Raw genomic sequence first — 18,604 nt, 5'->3', positions numbered from 1 at the left:
AGAAAAGGAAAAAAAAGTGAAAAACAACACCAAAAAATAAACAAATAAAGGAATTATGTGGTTCAAAGCTGGCCCTTACATCCAAATTAAGATCACAAAACCTCTCGATGCTTCAACTTTGGAAACCAGACATTTTCAGGAGTAAAAAGCTTAGATCAGAGTTATGTGGTTGGGAGGTATGCCTACATCCAAATTAAGCTTACAAAATGAATATGGAAGAAGTTTATTATTAAAATCCAAACATAGAATTGACTACAAGACAACTACTCCAATAGCTCTGATAACAGATTAGGACTGTCTTTCCTGAGTATGAATGGGAAACTAATCATTATTCAATGGGTTGAATAACAACGATTTTAAAGCTGCCGGGGTTTGTGAGATCAAAATTACCTTATCGTAAAACACTCGTAATCTCATTTTGGTTTTCCTGTGACATACGTTTCCATCCGTCTACCTTCCAATATGTTCATATTACAGTGAAGTTATTGCAAAATAACATCAAAAACCTAAAACCCTACTCAAAACCTGCGGGGAACATGTAAGCAAGACCAAGAGAATGATACACACCAATTTGATTACTTTTGAAGATCCATGATTAGACAGAAACACAACGTTATGATCCTTCCACCTCATGTTAGCTACTTTACAAAGATCATATCCCTTTAAGGCTAGCAATCAGATAGGTAAGAAACTAGCGAACTAATTGAACCCCCCAAAAAGAAAAATATAAAATTAGAAAGGCAGAGTTTTTTCTCCCTCCCTTCTCTTTTTGCAATTTTCTTTTCTCTTTCCGTTTCTTTCCCTTTCCCTCTCTTTTCTGATTGAACGGATCAAAGTGCCACAGCGGAACAAGAAGGGCACCTGATTAGACCGTTTTCGTTGCAATACGTACAGCTCCTGAACCCAATGCTGTCACCCTTCTCGGAGTAACACTTGTGGCTACCGTTGCACTCGTGGCATAGAATGAACCCGTAACCGCCACACATCTCGCAGACTCCGGACTCCGCCGCCGGCAGGCCTTCGACGAATTTCTTCAGCTCGCCGGTCTCGTGAAGCTGCCGAATTTCCTCTGCGCCACCAATGTACCTCCCGCCGATGAAAACCCTAGGTAGGGTCAACTTGGTCTGTCCCAAGATCCCTTGTAGCTCCTCTAGGAATCCAGAGTCCATCGCCAGATCTCGTTCGTCCATGGAGACACGAAAGCCTCGGAGTATTGACCGAACGACTCTGCAGTCCTCGAAGGTGGAGCGGACCACGCGGAGGCTGGTGAAGTAGACAACAATGCGACTCTCGGCGCCGGGAATGGAGATCAATGGCTCAGAGGGAGTGAGAGGTTCTTCGGGCACAGATGCTGCATTGGTTTCTACTTGTTGGGCCGGGTGGGGTGCCCACGACCGTAGGACTGCTGTGGCGACACGGACTCGGTGGAAGATGGAAGATTTATTGGGAGTTTGTGTCTCGGTTTCGTCTTTGCAGAGATGTTGGATATCTTTAAATGAGGAGCAGGAGAAATTTGTAGTTGGGGATGGGGTATGAATCCGAACGGTTGATTTTCCCCACGGCTGCCACATGAGGACCAAGGATCAATATTCAGAATTCAAACAAGAGAAAAATCAGAGCTTTGGAGAAACAGAGGGATAGAGAAAGAAAGAGACGAAATGTAGATAGGGTTTTCTGGTATGATATGCTTAAAGAGAACGTTTTGGTGGAATGAAGGAGCAGCTGCAAAAGCCGGTGTTGCAGGTTAGCTTTTCTCTTTAGCACTGAACGAGAGAGAGAGAGAGAGAAAGAATCAGGAGGTAACAAAAATTTTGGGAAGCAGGATGGGGTTAGGAGGTTGTTAAGTTAGTTGGGAGGGTAGTTTTGTTTGCTTTAATGGGGGTTTTTAAGAGACAACGGATGAGAGGTCCTGGTTAATACCTGATATCATTAGCCTAATTGCAGATATTTTTCTCCTAGACCCGGTCAATCCAAGTCTCCTCTTCATATACTTCCATGGCCTCCAAAAGTGGTGTCTGCCTGAGTGTTTATTTTTTAAGAATATGCTATTAATATAGCACCTCATCCAATTTACTCGGAGAAAAATATGATTCATCTGGAATTTAATGAAAGACTATTAGTTACTGAAAAAGACAGATCAAGAAGAGGGATAATGTCCTGAACAGCAGTATTCATTGTCTAGATATGTGTTAAATGCTAGCAAATTGACCATCCCTCGTGCTCTTATCAGCTCCTATGACTGTTTATATTGGAGTGAGTTCGAGTACCTTGCTAGTCTTCATCATTCTATATTAAATTAGAAATATTCAAGTCCACTAAAAAATTAAGGCTGAATACGCAGTGAATAAGTAAAAGATAAAAGTGAAAATGCCTTGTATCATTGTCATTTTCAAATATAAACACAGTTGCTACCTAATAATTATAGCGTTTGTCACCAAGTGTTTATAATACCGTAGAAAAGCTGAATTATGCCAATCCAAAAACAACCAAAAAAAAAAAAAGGGACAACCGGGTACTCCGGGGACCATTATATACAACTACTGTAACGGAGACAAGGCGTGTATGGCGGTACCGAGTGAATTGTTTCTAAAAGCTAAAGGTGAAAGCCACCAAGCTAGTAGTGGGTGGTGGTTCTGAAAAGCTTCACATGCTGGCAGAGGTGAGAAAGTGGAGAGCTAAACCCACATGCCCATTCTGGAAGAATCGAAGACCTAGAGATGCCCTTTAAAGCTCACTCATGCATGTCAAAATTGTCATTTGTTTTGACTTTCGGAACAATGCTGGGCCATCCTCATTAAGGTGCTCATCTCCTTCCTCCCCTCACCCACCCCTTTGTTTTTCTTCCATATCAATTGTGGTGGTTTCTTTTACTAGCCAGCAAGATTTATTTCCACCTGGATCCTAATATCAAAATAGGCAGGTTTGACTCTATCTAACAAGAGCTGGTATGGGGTTTACTCTTGGGTATCAATTGCAATTAGAATTCCCTAAGAGTTTTAAGACACCAAACTTCTTAATGAGCCCAAGAGAGGTGTCATGTTGTGTGGGGCATAGCACCATCAAATTGCTGATCAATAATATTCGCAGTCGTCATTGTCTCGTATAAGCTTATATGAGGTTCCTAGGACAGGTGCACCAGACACGAGTGGATAGTGATGAGGCCTTCTGAAGATCCATGCTCGACAGCACATGATAATGATGGCGATGTTACGAAACAAGCACATATAAGTGTCTCCAAATGTTGCTAAAGTGAAACCATGCCTAGACCCTACCATCAATCTTTGGATCATTTGCACATGCCAACTATATGCACAACCCTTCATATTGACGCCCGGGCAGGCTCACCTTAATACGGTTGATGAAATCAAGATGGGCTTGGGCTGGTAGGCCATCCAATAGTTTCTTTTTTCAGACCCATGAGATGTTCTTGGTATTTTGTCACAAGCAAGTGTTAGAACCTGCAATAACAATGATCTCAGAGTCCCTCTAGGTCCACCTTCTACGTTGGCAAGGAGGAAAACGAGAGGGGCCTGTAATAAAGATGATTGGAGTCTTTTCTGGTGCATTTCTAATTCAATAAGGAGAGAAAAAATAATAGGATTTGGTAAAGTTTTCCTTTTTGGTCTAGATTGGCTTATCTTATCAATGACTTCACCTCTATGTACACGCACATATATCTATATGACTTAAACCATGTTTAGTTATAGCTCAAAGTGGAATCTGATGCATTAAGCAACATGGTTAAGTTCGTGTTACTCAAGAGCAAACCATTAAGACCTGTTCCCCATTTTCTGATTTGTTGGTTATGCTTTCTTAGCTTGAATAAGAGGCAAAGGTGGATGGTTCGTACTTGGCCAAGCTGGTCTTCAGGATGATAGATAGTTTTCTTCCAGTTGGCAAATTGACAAGCCCATTTCCACCAAGACAATATATTTATTTACCATTGAGAGCCATATGAATGAGCACCAGCATAGTCGTGCTATTATTATTAATGAGTACTTTTACGCTAACAAGTTGAGAATGTGGAGGTGTAGGAAATTTAACGAACTTATAACGATAAAACTTCTCATATCAGACTCGTACAAGCTTAACATCTTAAGAAAACCGTTTGACCTAGAATAGCTCATCAAAGATAGATGACTTAGCTTTTCAAGACTATTCTTTTAGAAAAAGGATCAAGAAGCAATTGTTTGGACAACCGTCATTGTTTGGCCCTATTTTCAAAGAAAAAGCCTCCACTCTTCAAACCCTTCACTTAGAAGAAGTGGAGGATTAAGGGGATACCGGAGGTGTGAAAATTTTAACAACCCTCATGATACGATCTTCCTGCAAAAATGACCGGTTAGCACAAGGGCACTCTTCGAGCGAGTGTCAGCTCCAATATCTCCAAAACGAAGAAGAGAGAAAACAGAGAAAAGGTTGAGCAGAACAAGGAAGAATAAGGAAAAAAGAGAAAGATCAGATCCAAAATCTCATAATCCCTTTAAGCAGACCTCTCCCGAGAGTTTTATGCCTTCTCTTGGAAAAATCAAAACCACAGCGACACCACCATCTAATAGAATTGGTTACAACCAGAAATAGTAAAGTGCAGGAAAAATAAAAAAAAACAAACCAAAAGATAAAACTGGAGCTTCACATCCCTTTCCTTACACGACGTAGTCGTTCATCCAAGTTGGTGGTTTTCTGGGCCTGCGTGGGCCTGAGTTGGACTGGGCCTTGGAATGCTTGGTGACTAGCTGAGTGGCAGCATTGGGCTCTTCTGTGGGAGGTACTTTAGGTGTATTGGGCTCTTCCACAACGGATGCTTCAGTTGTCTGTACATGTTGCTGTAAAGGGATGGCCACGAATGTATCATTCCCCACTCCATGAAAATCGACCTTGTCCTCAAGGTGGTAATCAGGGTAAAGTTTGCAGAATGCGACAAAATCTTCCCAGGTTGCATTCTCAGGGTCACTGGCGATCCACTGCACCAGAATTTGTTGGACTTCTTTTCCTTGTCGGAGAATCGTTCGAACAGCACAAATAGCCGCTGGTACTAATAGAGGATGGATGCCCATAGTTTCGGTTGGGAGTGGATAGATTTCTTCAGGAACGGGTCCTCGAAAAGGCTTAAGGGCGGATATGTGAAACACGGGATGGATCTTGCAGCCACTGGGTAATGCTAAACGATAAGCGACGGCCCCAATCCGCTCAAGCACTTGGTACGGTCCATAATACCGTTTGGCCAATTTTTGGTAGGGACGATGAGCTGCGGTAGTTTGCCGATACGGTTGTAAGCGAACAAGAACCATATCTCCTACTTCAAGCTGCAGGTCGCGCCGATGTGCATTGGCCTTTTGCGTCATCCGGTGTTGAGCTTGACGTAGATTCTCCTTCAAGGTACGGAGCAAGGCATCGCGCTCCACAAGTGCCTCATCAAGGGCTTGGATTGAAGTAGAGCCCTGGGTATAAGCCGGAATGATTGGAGGGAGACGTCCGAATAAGGCCTGAAAAGGAGTCATTTTTAGTCCACTATGATAACTGGAATTATAACAAAATTCAGCCCAACCGAGAAAAGAGATCCACGAGTGTGGCTTCTCATTCGTGAATGCACGTAAGTACTGCTCTAGTCCCCGATTGGTGACTTCGGACTGCCCGTCCGTTTGTGGGTGGTAAGCCGTACTATGGCGCAAGGATGTCCCGCTAAGCTGAAAGAGTGTCTGCCAAAATTTACTCATGAAGACGGGGTCGCGATCGGATATGATCGAACTCGGAAATCCATGAATCTTGACCACAATTGCCGCAAAAACTTCCGCTGATTTGGCGGCTGTGAACTGAGTTGGCAAAGCCCCGAAGTGCGCTAACTTGGTGAGACGGTCGACCACCACCATGATAACTGTAAAATTGCGGGAAGGGGGCAGGTTGGTAATGAAGTCCATGGTGACTTCGTCCCAGACCAACGAAGGAACTGGGAGTGGCTGGAGGAGTCCAGCTGGTGCTTGGGTTGAATACTTTGTCTGTTGACAAACTAAGCATGCTGAAACATATTGCTCCACATCTGCCCGCATGCGTGGCCAATAAAAAAGAGTAGCCAAGCGAACCAAGGTACGTTTTACTCCACCATGACCCGCGAATGGGGTAGCATGAAACTCGTGCAACAGTAGGGCCTTCAAGGAAGAGTTGGGGCTAATGTAGTATCTATGCTTGAAGAACAACAAGCCATCATGAAGGGAATAGTCCGAAGAGAGGGAACCCTTCGTGAACTGTTGATGAAGGGAGACTAAGTCCGGGAGTGTAGAGTTTTCCTGACGAAGGGTGGTCAAAAACTCTAAGGAGGGGTGGCTCGAGAACGATAGACATGAAGGCGTGGATAGCGCAGGCTGTTCCAATTCCTCTTCATGGACCCGAGACAAAGCGTCTACAGCTTGATTAGCACGCCCCGGCTTATATTCAATCCGAAAATGGTAGCCCAACAACTTCCGGATATAAATCTGTTGATCTGGAGTTTGTACCACCTGTTGCAATAATTCTTTGATGCTTTTGTGATCCGTTCGGATAATGAAAAACCTGTCCAATAGGTATTGGCGCCATTTGTGTACTGCCTCAGCAATGGCGTGAAGTTCCTTGAGGTATGTTGATGAAGCTTGTAGGCGCGGACCCAATTTCTTGCTGAAATAAGAGATTGGGTGACCTGCTTGCATGAGAACGGCGCCTATTCCCACATTAGACGCGTCAGTTTCGATCACGAAGGTCTCATTGAAATCTGGCAACCGTAAAACTGGCGCTGCAACCATTGCACTTTTCAGGGCATCAAAAGCCACGGTAACCTCCGGAGTCCAATTAAAAGCGTCTTTGCGTAACAAATCCGTGAGCGGAGCCGCGATTGAAGCATAACCGTGAATGAACCGCCGATAATAGCCAGTAAGGCCGAGGAAACCGCGGAGGTGCTTCAAGGTGCGGGGTATGGGCCACTTCATCATGGCATCGAGTTTTTGCGGATCGGCACGTACCCCACCAGCAGAAACTATGTGTCCCAGATACTCAATTGTCTCCTGGCAAAAGTGGCATTTGGAGAGCTTGACGTAAAAACTACCCTTGTGAAGGCAAGTCAAAACCTGCTCCAGATGAGTAACATGCTCAGAAATAGTAGTGCTGTAAACCAGAATATCGTCAAAAAAAACGATTACAAACTTGCGCAAGAATGCAGCAAACAACCGGTTCATTGTAGCTTGAAAAGTGGATGGGGCATTCGACAACCCAAAAGGCATGACAAGAAATTCGTAGTGGCCCTCATGAGTCCGAAACGCTGTTTTATAGACATCCCTATTATGTACCCTGAGTTGGTGGTAACCAGCCCGGAGGTCCAGTTTGCTAAAAATAGTAGCGCCTCCTAGTTCATCCAAAAGCTCGTCAATGGTTGGAATCGGGAATTTATCTTTGATCGTTACTGCATTGAGAGCGCGGTAATCGACACAAAAACGATAGGTACCGTCCTTTTTTTTAACCAATAACACCAGAGAGGAGAAAGGACTTTGACTTGGCCAAATTATACCTTGATCCAGCATCTCTCGAATTAATTTTTCCATCTCATTTTTTTGGAAATGTGGATACCGATAAGGACGAACATTCACTGGCTTTGAATTAGGAATGAGATGGATCTTGTGGTCAATGGTGCGGTGCGGGGGAAGGCCTGTTGGCGGAAGGAACAGGTCACGAAATTTCTGCAAAGTAGTAGAGATAGCCACGGGCAAGGTATTGGGAAACATAAGTGAGGCAGTTTCCAACTCTTCTGTTGCTAATGGCTGTAAGGCAAACATGCTGTGGACATTTGAACTGTGGATCAGTGCCTGGAATTGATTAAAAGTAATCAAGCCAGAGGACTGGTGCAAATCCCCATGGAGACTGATCGGACGCCCTTCCCAACAAAACTCCATTGACAGGGCTGCATAATCATGGGCAACACGACCCAATTGTTGCAGCCATTGAATGCCAAGAACGACGTCAGGTCCTTCAATTGGCAGGATAAAAAGATCTAAGGGAAACACATTCCCTTGCAACGTCAAAGCAACTTGGGGGCAAGTGTGCTGGCAAATTAAATAATCTCCATTGCCAATGTAAACTCGAAATTTAGGAGTTGGCTGAATAGGGAGACCCAAACGCTCCACCAGAGTCGGTTTAATAAAATTGTGAGTACTACCACTGTCGATGAGCACATGGAAGTGATGAGACCCAAACTCACCAACTAAACGCAGGGAGCGAGGATTACCTTGGCCTGCCAATGCATTGAGGCTGGAAATGTCGCCCGTGACCAAGTCCTCGGCCAGTTCGGTCGCCACGCCATCATCATCTGTATCCTCATCAATATCATCCGTTCCCAAAAGAAGCAAAAATTTGCTGCGACAACGATGATTAGCAGAATATTTTTTGTCACAATTATAGCATAATCCCTTTTCGCGCTTTTCTCGTAACTCAGTAGGGGTGAGGCGACGAATAGGTAAAGCAGGGGCCGGAGCTATGGGTGGTGTTTGCTTATGCCCGACCGTTGTCAGTGGTGAGGCTGGAGCAGGGGTGGTTGTCTGAAATGGGCCCGTCGGAACGGCCATTACAACATGTTGTCTAGTGGAAGTCACCGTAGACGTGTTGGCAGCATTGGATGAGGACCACTTATGCCAAGGGTGAGCGCTCTGCTTGATCTCCTCACAGCGAGTTTCATAGGCTCGAGCTAAGGCAAAAGCCTCCATCAACGTGGACGGCCGTGAGAAAAGTAGTTCACGACGAATATCCGATTTCAAGCCGGTAATGAAAAAACTAATCAACAACGGCTCAGAAATTCCCGTGACTTTATTCATCAGGTCCTCGAAGGTCGACTGAAATTCCGCCACAGTCGAAGTCTGAGTGAGCTTAGAGAGATTACCTTGATGGTCTTCATAGAGGGAAGCTCCGAAACGGTGCTTCAGACTGAGTAAAAATGTCTTCCACGAAGACAACATATTATTGGCCTTCATCCATTGATACCAACCTGTTGCCGGACCTTCCATATGGAATGAGACAATCTGCAACCGGAGCGGCTCAGGTGTTCCATGAAAATCAAAAAATTCCTCAATGCGAAATACCCACCCGTGTGGATCGGTTCCGTTAAACTTCAGAATCTCCATTTTCATAAAACGTGAGGCAGTGGCTAACTCATTACCTCCAGCACCCATCTCAGTAATAGGCGGCGGGGCCGGTGGAGGACCCAGAAGACTCGCAGGCGATCCCGACGATCCACGAAACTGAGAACGAAACTCCTCCAGTCGCGAATCCACAGTAGACATATATTGTTGGAGTATTTGATGAAACGACACCGTTTGGCTCTCAAATTGAGCTTCAAATTGATCCTGCAAAGCCTTAACCGCTGAAAGCACATCCGAGTCCGCCATCAAAGGAGTCGATGAAAGCACCAATTGATACGATCTTCCTGCAAAAATGACCGGTTAGCACAAGGGCACTCTTCGAGCGAGTGTCAGCTCCAATATCTCCAAAACAAAGAAGAGAGAAAACAGAGAAAATGTTGAGCAGAACAAGGAAGAATAAGGAAAAGAGAGAAAGATCAGATCCAAAATCTCATAATCCCCTTAAGCAGACCTCTCCCGAGAGTTTTATGCCTTCTCTTGGAAAAATCAAAACCACAGCAACACCACCATCTAACAGAATTGGTTACAACCAGAAATAGTAAAGTGCAGGAAAAATAAAAAAAACAAACCAAAAGATAAAACTGGAGCTTCACATTCCTTTCCTTACACGACGTAGTCGTTCATCCAAGTTGGTGGTTTTCTGGGCCTGCGTGGGCCTGAGTTGGACTGGGCCTTGGAATGCTTGGTGACTAGCTGAGTGGCAGCATTGGGCTCTTCTGTGGGAGGTACTTTAGGTGTATTGGGCTCTTCCACAACGGATGCTTCAGTTGTCTGTACATGTTGCTGTAAAGGGATGGCCACGAATGTATCACCTCACCTTGGGTATTCTAGAGTACACTTTTCTCATTAAGGCCAGTGAAATCAATCACCAAACCTAATGACTTAATTAAAAAAAAAACACAAAACATAATCACTAAGTAAAAAGCATGGTTTTAAAAATCGGATCGGATCGACCTCTATCTGATCACGGTTTCAATCCAATCTGATGAATTGGGCCAGAAAGTGATTGAATTGAAATCGGATCGATTGAACTGGACGGTTCCCTCTAAACCGTCCAATTCAACCATTTTTTTTTTCTCAACATCAAAATGGGACCATTTTGATGAGTATAAAAGCTCATTTTCCTTCACCCCCATGTGGTTGCCTAACTTGCCTTAGTTGCTACCTCCCACTATCATCGGCACCGAGCTGTTGTTGTCAGCCACTGATCAGTTGGACGTCGCCCCCCTACCTCAAAACCCCTCACCCCCAGAGCAAAAACACCTCCCCTTCCACCCACCTCCAAGCAATCCTTCCTTCTTCCCTACCTTTCAATGCCCTTTTTGGTCGTCTCTCTCCTCCCTTCCTTTCCAATTTTTTAAAAAAAAAATTTTTACCTCATCTCTTTATTATTATTTTTTTATATATATTTTTTTTTATTTTATGATTTTTAAAACTTATGATTTTAATTTAAATTAATGAAAACATTACAATTTTATATAAATTTCTAATTTAAAAATAAGTTTTTTATTTAAAAATAAATTTTAAATTTTTAAATAATATATAAATTATTTTTTAAATTTTAATAATTTATAAATTATATATTTATGATGTCATCAGTTCAATCGCAGATCCAATTAGTGAACTATGAATCAATAACTTTTTCAATTCATTAATCAATTTTATTCTAAAAACATTAGTAAAAAACTATTGCAAACACGAGAATAGTAAAAATTTATGGTTCCAAGGCCTGTAAAGTTGTCAATCCTATAAAAGAAAAAAAGACTTGAAAGGGTAAAAAATCTTACAAGAAACTCATGAAAAAAAATTCCATAAATAGTTTTCTCCGATCGCTTTCGGCATATTCACTATATCTCTAGTACATTTCAAGGCATATTCTTGAATAAAGAACTATATTTAGAGAATGATTCTTCTTTTTATCTTTTCTCACATCCTATCCTACTCTCCCCGAACTATTTAAAGAAAAATTTAAGATCTTCAAAATGCATAATTTGGATATTGCAAATAATGACCAAAAGGATACCTAAAAACTCAACCAAATTCTTTAAATTCAATATCAAGAACCAACACCACATTCTTATACTCGATATCTCTTTGGATCTCTCGTCTTTCAAATGAACTATGTGCATCATCTTAGTTGACCACTGTCCACCGCAAAGGAATTATCATTAGTGATTAGAGATATGATGGAACCAAACTCAACTCTTATAGCGTTGATGCTTGACATGACTGAAACGGTTGTGGCATCACACACATCTATCTTTCTTTCTACCATAAAGAAAGGGATATCATCGTTACTCATAGATCATAATGGTAAATCCTGTAAAGAGGCAAAACATTATGCATCGGTTTTGAACATATTAAATATGACTTGCATCCACTATCCCAAATGCCCAATATCATTGTCGAGTTGCTACATTTTAAGTGAGGAACCGACTTTAGAAAATTAACAAACAAATATAAAATACTGGCACGTGACTATAAATTTTGGTTGACACGTAGAACAAGAATTGCAGTATAAAGGACCCGCTGAGGTGTCAACAAAATTCAAGAAACTAAACCTTGTTATCATTTGATTGTCTCTATTAATATAGAAAATTAATTACGGTCTGTCTTTATTATTTGAATATCAAATAGTTCAATTCGCAAAGACACAACGAAATGTTATGAATTTTTTAGAAAATAGAGGGACGCGAAGGGAGCAAGGCAGGAGGGCAGGTTCCTCGTTTGATTTTTGGTTTAAAAGCAAGGCAGAGAGCTAACGGCAAAACATTTCTTGGGATTTCTTATTGGAAACCCAAATGGAAAACAGTGGTACTAGCGGTGGCGTTGACGATGCCAAGACAGCCACCACCATAACACTGAACATCAAGTTCAGTGGAAGATCCATACCTGTTTCTGTCTCTCCGAACTCTACCGTCAAAGACCTCAAGTCTCTTCTCCAGCCTCTCACCAATGTCCTTACTCGGGGACAAAAACTCATTTTCAAAGGTCTTTTCCCTCTTTACAAATCACGAAACCCTAGATATTTTCTCAAGAAACAAACACGGGGAAGAAATTGGTTCTTGATGGTTTCTGTTTGCGCAGGGAGGGTTCTGGCAGATGGCATGACGTTGCGTGAGTCGGAGATCACGGATGGGGCTAAGGTTATGCTGATGGCTTCTCAGGGCTTGCATCAAGGGGTATCTTCATTGTGTTTTTTTTTTTTTTTCTTTTACTGTTTCTTGGCATTACGAAGTTCGAATAGAATTGAATTGGGTGTTTGGTTCCGTAAAATGAAAAGGGAAAGGGGTAAAATGATTGATTCAAGATTCAATTGGAAGTTACGGTTTTTGATTTCGAAATTAGGGTTAATTTTGTAGTTTGTTTGAACAGGGCGGTCCAATCTTGAAGGAAGCTCCAACCCGTCCCATTTTGAGGGAAACAGCGCATGCCAATCCAAAGGGGAATAAGAGGTCTGAAGTTTTTATTGGTAAGGGTCATTTGGATCGGTGGAAGCTTACTGGAGTTATTGCATTGTCTGAATGCCATTTGAAGGTATAGGAAACTGATCATAATTATGTATTTTCTTGCAAATTCTGGCTTTTGTAAATGCATTGCTCGTTTGATCTCTCATATGCTTCATGTTTTCTTGATCTGTTATATATGTTTTATGGGTGTGTCAGCTACAAATGACTAGCTGAAGCATTAATGTCTATACTTTAGATTATAATGCACAAAAATATTTCTAAGAAACAATTTAATTAGATTGGGTATGTGTAACACTGGTTCTTGTTGATACCTGATCAACTGAGGATGGACTCCTCCTTTGGTTGTGGCAGCGAGAGCCTCTATCCAGATGCCAGAGACTGGGCCTTCGTCGTCCCTGCACAAAGATGTCCGGACGGGTTGTCCGGACACACTCTCCAAAGCCTAAGTCAGACCCTGAGGTGGGTAGGAACCCTTAGAGAGAGAGAGAGAGGAAGAATCCTCGGTATTGCGTACCTGTGCCCTGTTTCATTGGGGTTTTTATAATGCTCAAAAGGAGAGCATAGTAGTGATGAGCTGGCCCTTAACTTAATGCCGCAATGATTACTGCACAATAAGTGTCAGGGCAATCATCGTAGTTGTAAGGTGGTTGGTAGCTGTGTCAGGCGGCGTGTCAAGACACAACTTGCCATCATTTCAATCCTGTTGAGGGTATGGGATTGGAAGTGCCAGTCCACTGATGTAGACATAAGGGTAAAAAGAGTCCCATCAGTCACTCCAGTGTCTGGTAATTATCATCTCCCACATCAGAGGGGATTTGGGGACGTCAGGAAAACGTATCCCACTCAGTGGCCCCAAATGGTCATGATAGAATGCTTCTGGGTGCCTCGAAGGTTGTCCGGTCAGTGATGGAAGGAGTGACACGTGGTCCGACTAGGGTTCTACCACGTGGGCAGACACGTGGAAGAAGGTCCCCACAGTTCTGATTATTGATTGGTTATGCAGATTCTACAAGAGCCTGCTGTGATTTGAAAATTTTATGAATCATTAATTAGCCTTTAACTAATATATGTGCCTTCCTCTGTTTTCTTTGCAAAATTTGAGTTTCTTTTCTTGTTGTTTATCATTCTTCCTTCTTGGTGTTGAAATAGTGATAAGAGGCATGCCATTAAAATCTTCAAGAAATAAAGTGTGCTGTGTGCTGTTGCTTTCTCCTTAGAATTTTTTTTTTCTCTTTTTTTTTTTTTTTTGCTATTAATGGCGTGGGTTGGCCCAGGGATCCAGGTGAATGTTCTAGGAATATTTTTCTCTTTTATTTTTATTCATTTGTACTTCTTTTGTTGGTGTCCCAAGCTTTAGTCTCAACGGGCAGGAGTTGTTTCCACTTTGATGTGTTATACATACATACATACATACGTACATATATATATATATATGTGTGTGCATGTATGTATGTATGAAAAAGACAAAGAAATATATTTAATTACCAACAGAAATTGGGTGTTTGTAAAGGGTTATATATCAATATTTTACTATTTTATTCCATTTTCCAATTTTCGTTTTGATTTTTGTGGGTGGGAAACTATCACTATTATTCTTGTTGATTCGGACTTGAAAGGCTATACCTGATGAAGTGTGGGTTTGTGGACCTTCTGCAAGAGTACTTGATCTAAACAACAACTTTATTCAAGATGTACCAGTCAAAATTGGCTGTTTGAGTTCTATGCAGGTTAGCTATACTGTTTTATTTCTATTTGCGCTCTGCTATTTGTGCTCCACTTTTAGCGTCCTACTCACCCCAGTATGGATGTCTTGTAATTTCCATTCATTGATTAGGTGGAGCATGGGGAAGGAGAGGATAATTGTGGAGCTTGAATAGTACCACTCTTTTCTATTCTTTTATAAACTAAAATTGGACTGCTGCTTTTTTCTTTTTTGGGTAGAAATTGCTCCTTAGTGCAAATGATATATTGGATGAATCCATTAGCTGGGAAGGAGTAGTATCTCTGAAGTCTCTAACAGTTCTGTCTCTGAGCCAAAACTAGTAAGTGTTTCTGTCCTTCATGACCCTGACTTGGTTTTGTTCATTTTTTTCTCTGAAGTGCATATCAGAAATCATGTTGCCTTCTGTGATGAACTTGTTATGTGACCAGAATTATTAACACACACAAATAAATAAATAATAGAAAAACCTTGAGCATGCTGGTTTTGTAATCCTTTATGACCTTCAAGTTTGTAGGTTTGATCAATGATGCAGTGTTTTCAACGATGCTTGAGGCACTACCGACCAAGGTGTGCATTGGTGCAAATTGTCATAGAAAATATGGGAAATTGAACTTCACCTTTAGGCTTGCATTTCTCATTAATGAAAAACTGTTACAAGGCATAAAAGGTTCACACTACACCTTAAATGAGGCACATGACAGATATATCTCAAAGCATAATTTTATTTTCTCACATACGATTATCTTTGTATCATGTATCGTATGGCATTTACCATTTGTTTACAGAAGCTGTGCTTGTGAAGCCCCAAGGTCCCACCCTCCCCTGAACACCTCACCTCAGATACTGTTTTGATCTTTGTATTAAGTATTACGTGCCTAAGGCTTTAGGTATAAGTTTATACTGATTGTCAACTCAGCTGTCTTGGGTCAGGTCTGAGGTTAACCTAAGCCTAATCATTCTCATATCAGATTGTAGATTTTCAACCTAAGAGATTGGCTTTAGTCAGGTTCAAGCAAATTAACGGAGTTGCATAGGCTATATAAGAAATATATCTTTACTAAATTTGTTTTTTAAAGAATTTTTAGATGTATACATTTAATTTTTATTTATTAGTACCTCAATTTCCATCCATATTAATTAATGGAACAACATAAAGACTTGTAAATTTAAAATGAAAATAATTATGATATTATATATATACAAAAAATTGATATATTTTAAATTAAGGTTTTCTATCACGCTTGTAATTGTGGGAAGGTTCATTTTACATTCTGTGCTTTGATTAATCTAGTTTTATTTTTATTTTCAACTTTTTTGTTTACATATTTGAATATAATAAAAATGAAGTTACCATACACCAGTGGTGGAGCCAGAAATTCAATCTAGTGTGTGTGGAAAGAGAGAGAGAGAGAGAGAGAGAGGAGGGGGTGGGGGAGGAGGTTGTTGTGGTTTTCAAAATAAAACATCGCTGAAAAGTTTAATTTGGTGGCAAACCTCTTCTTTTATAAAAGAGGTCAACAGTTTGACCACAGCTCTTTCTAAGTTCTTTTTTTTTTTTTAATTTAATTTTTCAAGGGGACATGTGCCTCCCTGAGCTCTATATGATTCCACCCCTACACCTGCCCTTTGTTAAAATGTCACATGTTATAGGTGATTTTTCAAATTTTAAAAATTTGTATTGTTTTTAACAAAAAATTCAACAAGTTACATTTGGAAACATAGCCATCTAACATAAAACAATATGTGTAATGATAACAAATGTATACGTTGACTCAAATTTGGATTGTCAACACCAGAGGCGAAGCCCAACCCAACCATAGATCAGGGTGGGATTTCTCAATGAAGGTTGTATCTTTTGGGTTGGGTTCAATCCATCCAAGTTGTAGCACTATTGCTATCCGATTAGTTTGTGAAATCTGCATAATTGATTATCTTGCATTACACAATTTATGCAGTTTAACAATGTTGCCTTCTGCACTGGGTGCTCTGACTTCTCTAAGGCAACTTCACATTGCAAGCAACAAGCTGAAAAGTCTCCCAATCCAGATAGGACTTATGACTCAGCTGGAAGTTTTGAAAGCTAACAATAATAGGTAACTTTGAAATGTAGAATGCTATTAGTAAGTCAATCACCCTGCTTTGTTTCTCCTATATTTTTCCCTATTATTTTTTTGGTATGAATGTTTAACTGAGTGTAGCAGTTTCTTTTCATTTGACTGTAGCAGTTGATGTCCAGAAATGTAGACTCCTTTGATATTAATATTCTATTTTTCATTTTTATGGAACGCTAATAACCTTTTATACATGTTTTGTGATTGATATAATTAATTAATTTTTTGGCGCTGGCTCAGGATAAGCACCATTCCTACACAAATAGGCGATTGTAATTCTCTAATTGAGGTAGATTTCTGATTAATGCTTAAAAATTTTAATATCTAATTCGTGTTTGTTACAAACCTTATGATCCTCTTTAGGTGCCCACTGTCCAGATTAAAGAGATGATTTCTTTTCTCTATTATGTAGTTTCATTATCATGCTTGACTTAGTTTTGACATTGTGTAGGTTGAATTTTCATCGAACCTTCTGTCAGAGTTGCCTGAGACATTTAGCAATTTACAAAATCTAAAGGTCCCCTTCTATCCTCTGATGAAATGATTTCTTCTTTCTCTTTTGTTTTTATTTCCTGTGTTAACCTCTAGCATTTTAAATGAGAAGCTGCCCAATGAGTATGTGAATCTTTGCTAATATCTTAGTCAATTAAAATAGAGAATACTCTTCTTTTGTATTTATTTGTTTTCCTAACTTGCTTTTTGGTGAGAGCAAGTTTGAGGCCCTTGCTAGTATTTTAAATGAGAAGCCTGCCCTACGACTACGTGAACCTTTGCTAATATAAAAAATATAGAGTAGCTTCTTTTTAACTTTTAAGGATTTTTTTTTATTCCATTTTTTTATCTTTTTAGATTTCCTACCCTATTCAATAGGAACGAAGCCAACTCCAATTAGTATTATCTTCTTATTAGGAGCACCATAAATATTTCACAACTAATTTAGAGACTTGATTATTCTATTGTTTTATATGTTTTCATTTAGTAAATGTGAGTGTGTTTTGCCATAACTTTCTCCTCGCTCTTATAATTCTCGTTGCTATCTCCTTGTTCTTATAAATTGATCAAAAAATAAATAAAAAATCTCCTTGTTCTTATAAGTTGTAATCTCATAATATTATGAGTATTGAACCTTACCATTTATGCGGCACCTGGTATTCATTGTTCAGTGAGTATCGCCATCTTTTCTGTATCTCAAGTTTACACACTGTCTTTTCCTCAGGATTTTAGTGGTCTTTGGCCTATACCCCAGCGCACAGGTCATTTTTAGCTATATTTGTTGAAACTCAGTCCATGATATGACATTTGCTCTAATACCATCTCCATGCATTTCATATTGATTGTAAAGCCTTAATTGCATATATCATTAATGGTATGTTACACACGTGAGACTTGTGATGCATCTATGTTCAACGTTTTTCTCTTGGTGCAATTATTTATTCAGGCTCTGCATCTAAGTAACAATGGGATCAAATCCCTCCCCCGTAATTTATTCAAGATGTGCCTCCAACTCTCAACCCTTGATCTCCATGGCACCGAAATCACTATGGATCTCCTCCGTCAAGTATGTTCTTTCCTTTCTGTCATTCATTACATTAATTTCGGTTCCTTTTCTGCCCACTTCATTCTAAGACATGTAAATGAACATTTATCTGCCAGTTTGAAGGATGGGAAAATTTTGATGAACGTCGTCGGGACAAACATCAGAAGCAACTGGATTTTAGAGTTGTGGACTCTACCGCATTTGATGAAGGAGCTGATAAAAACTGACAGCATAGTTGGCTGCTCATATAAATCGGCTCCGCAAATAGATTCAGACGTGTTACAGGTGCAAAACATTGTAGCTCTCTTTTATGCGTGATTTTTCTGTCACATTTTTTGAAATCATAAACATGGACTATTGTTTGTTTTCGGATGGCAAAAATCTTTTGGGCTTAACTTAATACTGGAACCTAAACTGAGCCGCCTGGAGAACCCGAGGGATGGATCTGAAAGTGAATTCTCACTACTTCATCAACGAAAATTCGGAGCCTGATCCTGAGCCTAAAGAGCCCAAGAGAAATAGAAGGAGCCCATAGCCTAGAAAGCACAAGTACGCGATGCAAGTAGATTTTTACATCTTAGGTTTGGGCCCAATGGACCATGGCCTCTAGA

At 40.6% G+C, this 18,604-nt stretch overlaps 2 protein-coding genes across 2 annotated transcripts; one reads left to right on the top strand and one right to left on the bottom strand.

Moving 5' to 3' along the window:
- Nucleotides 1–557: 557 nt before the first annotated feature.
- LOC117916089 (uncharacterized protein At5g39865) lies at nt 558–2,014 on the bottom strand. The gene has a single exon (XM_034831918.1). It carries the CDS (start codon nt 1,569–1,571, stop codon nt 831–833), a length of 741 nt encoding a protein of 246 aa, XP_034687809.1. The 5' UTR covers nt 1,572–2,014; the 3' UTR covers nt 558–830.
- Nucleotides 2,015–11,820: 9,806 nt separating this feature from the next.
- On the top strand, nt 11,821–18,374 carry LOC117916088 (LRR repeats and ubiquitin-like domain-containing protein At2g30105). Its single transcript, XM_034831917.1, has 10 exons — nt 11,821–12,143; nt 12,240–12,334; nt 12,528–12,689; nt 14,239–14,349; nt 14,564–14,664; nt 16,301–16,438; nt 16,697–16,745; nt 16,908–16,973; nt 17,895–18,014; nt 18,110–18,374. The coding sequence occupies exons 1-10, from the start codon at nt 11,954–11,956 to the stop codon at nt 18,218–18,220; spliced, it is 1,143 nt and encodes a 380-aa protein (XP_034687808.1). The 5' UTR covers nt 11,821–11,953; the 3' UTR covers nt 18,221–18,374.
- The last annotated feature ends 230 nt before the right edge of the window (nt 18,375–18,604 follow it).

This window comes from Vitis riparia, chromosome 6, assembly GCF_004353265.1.
Source record: "Vitis riparia cultivar Riparia Gloire de Montpellier isolate 1030 chromosome 6, EGFV_Vit.rip_1.0, whole genome shotgun sequence".
In the NCBI taxonomy this organism is placed as follows: Eukaryota; Viridiplantae; Streptophyta; class Magnoliopsida; order Vitales; family Vitaceae; genus Vitis; species Vitis riparia.
This window is presented reverse-complemented; position numbering and strand designations above follow the sequence as displayed.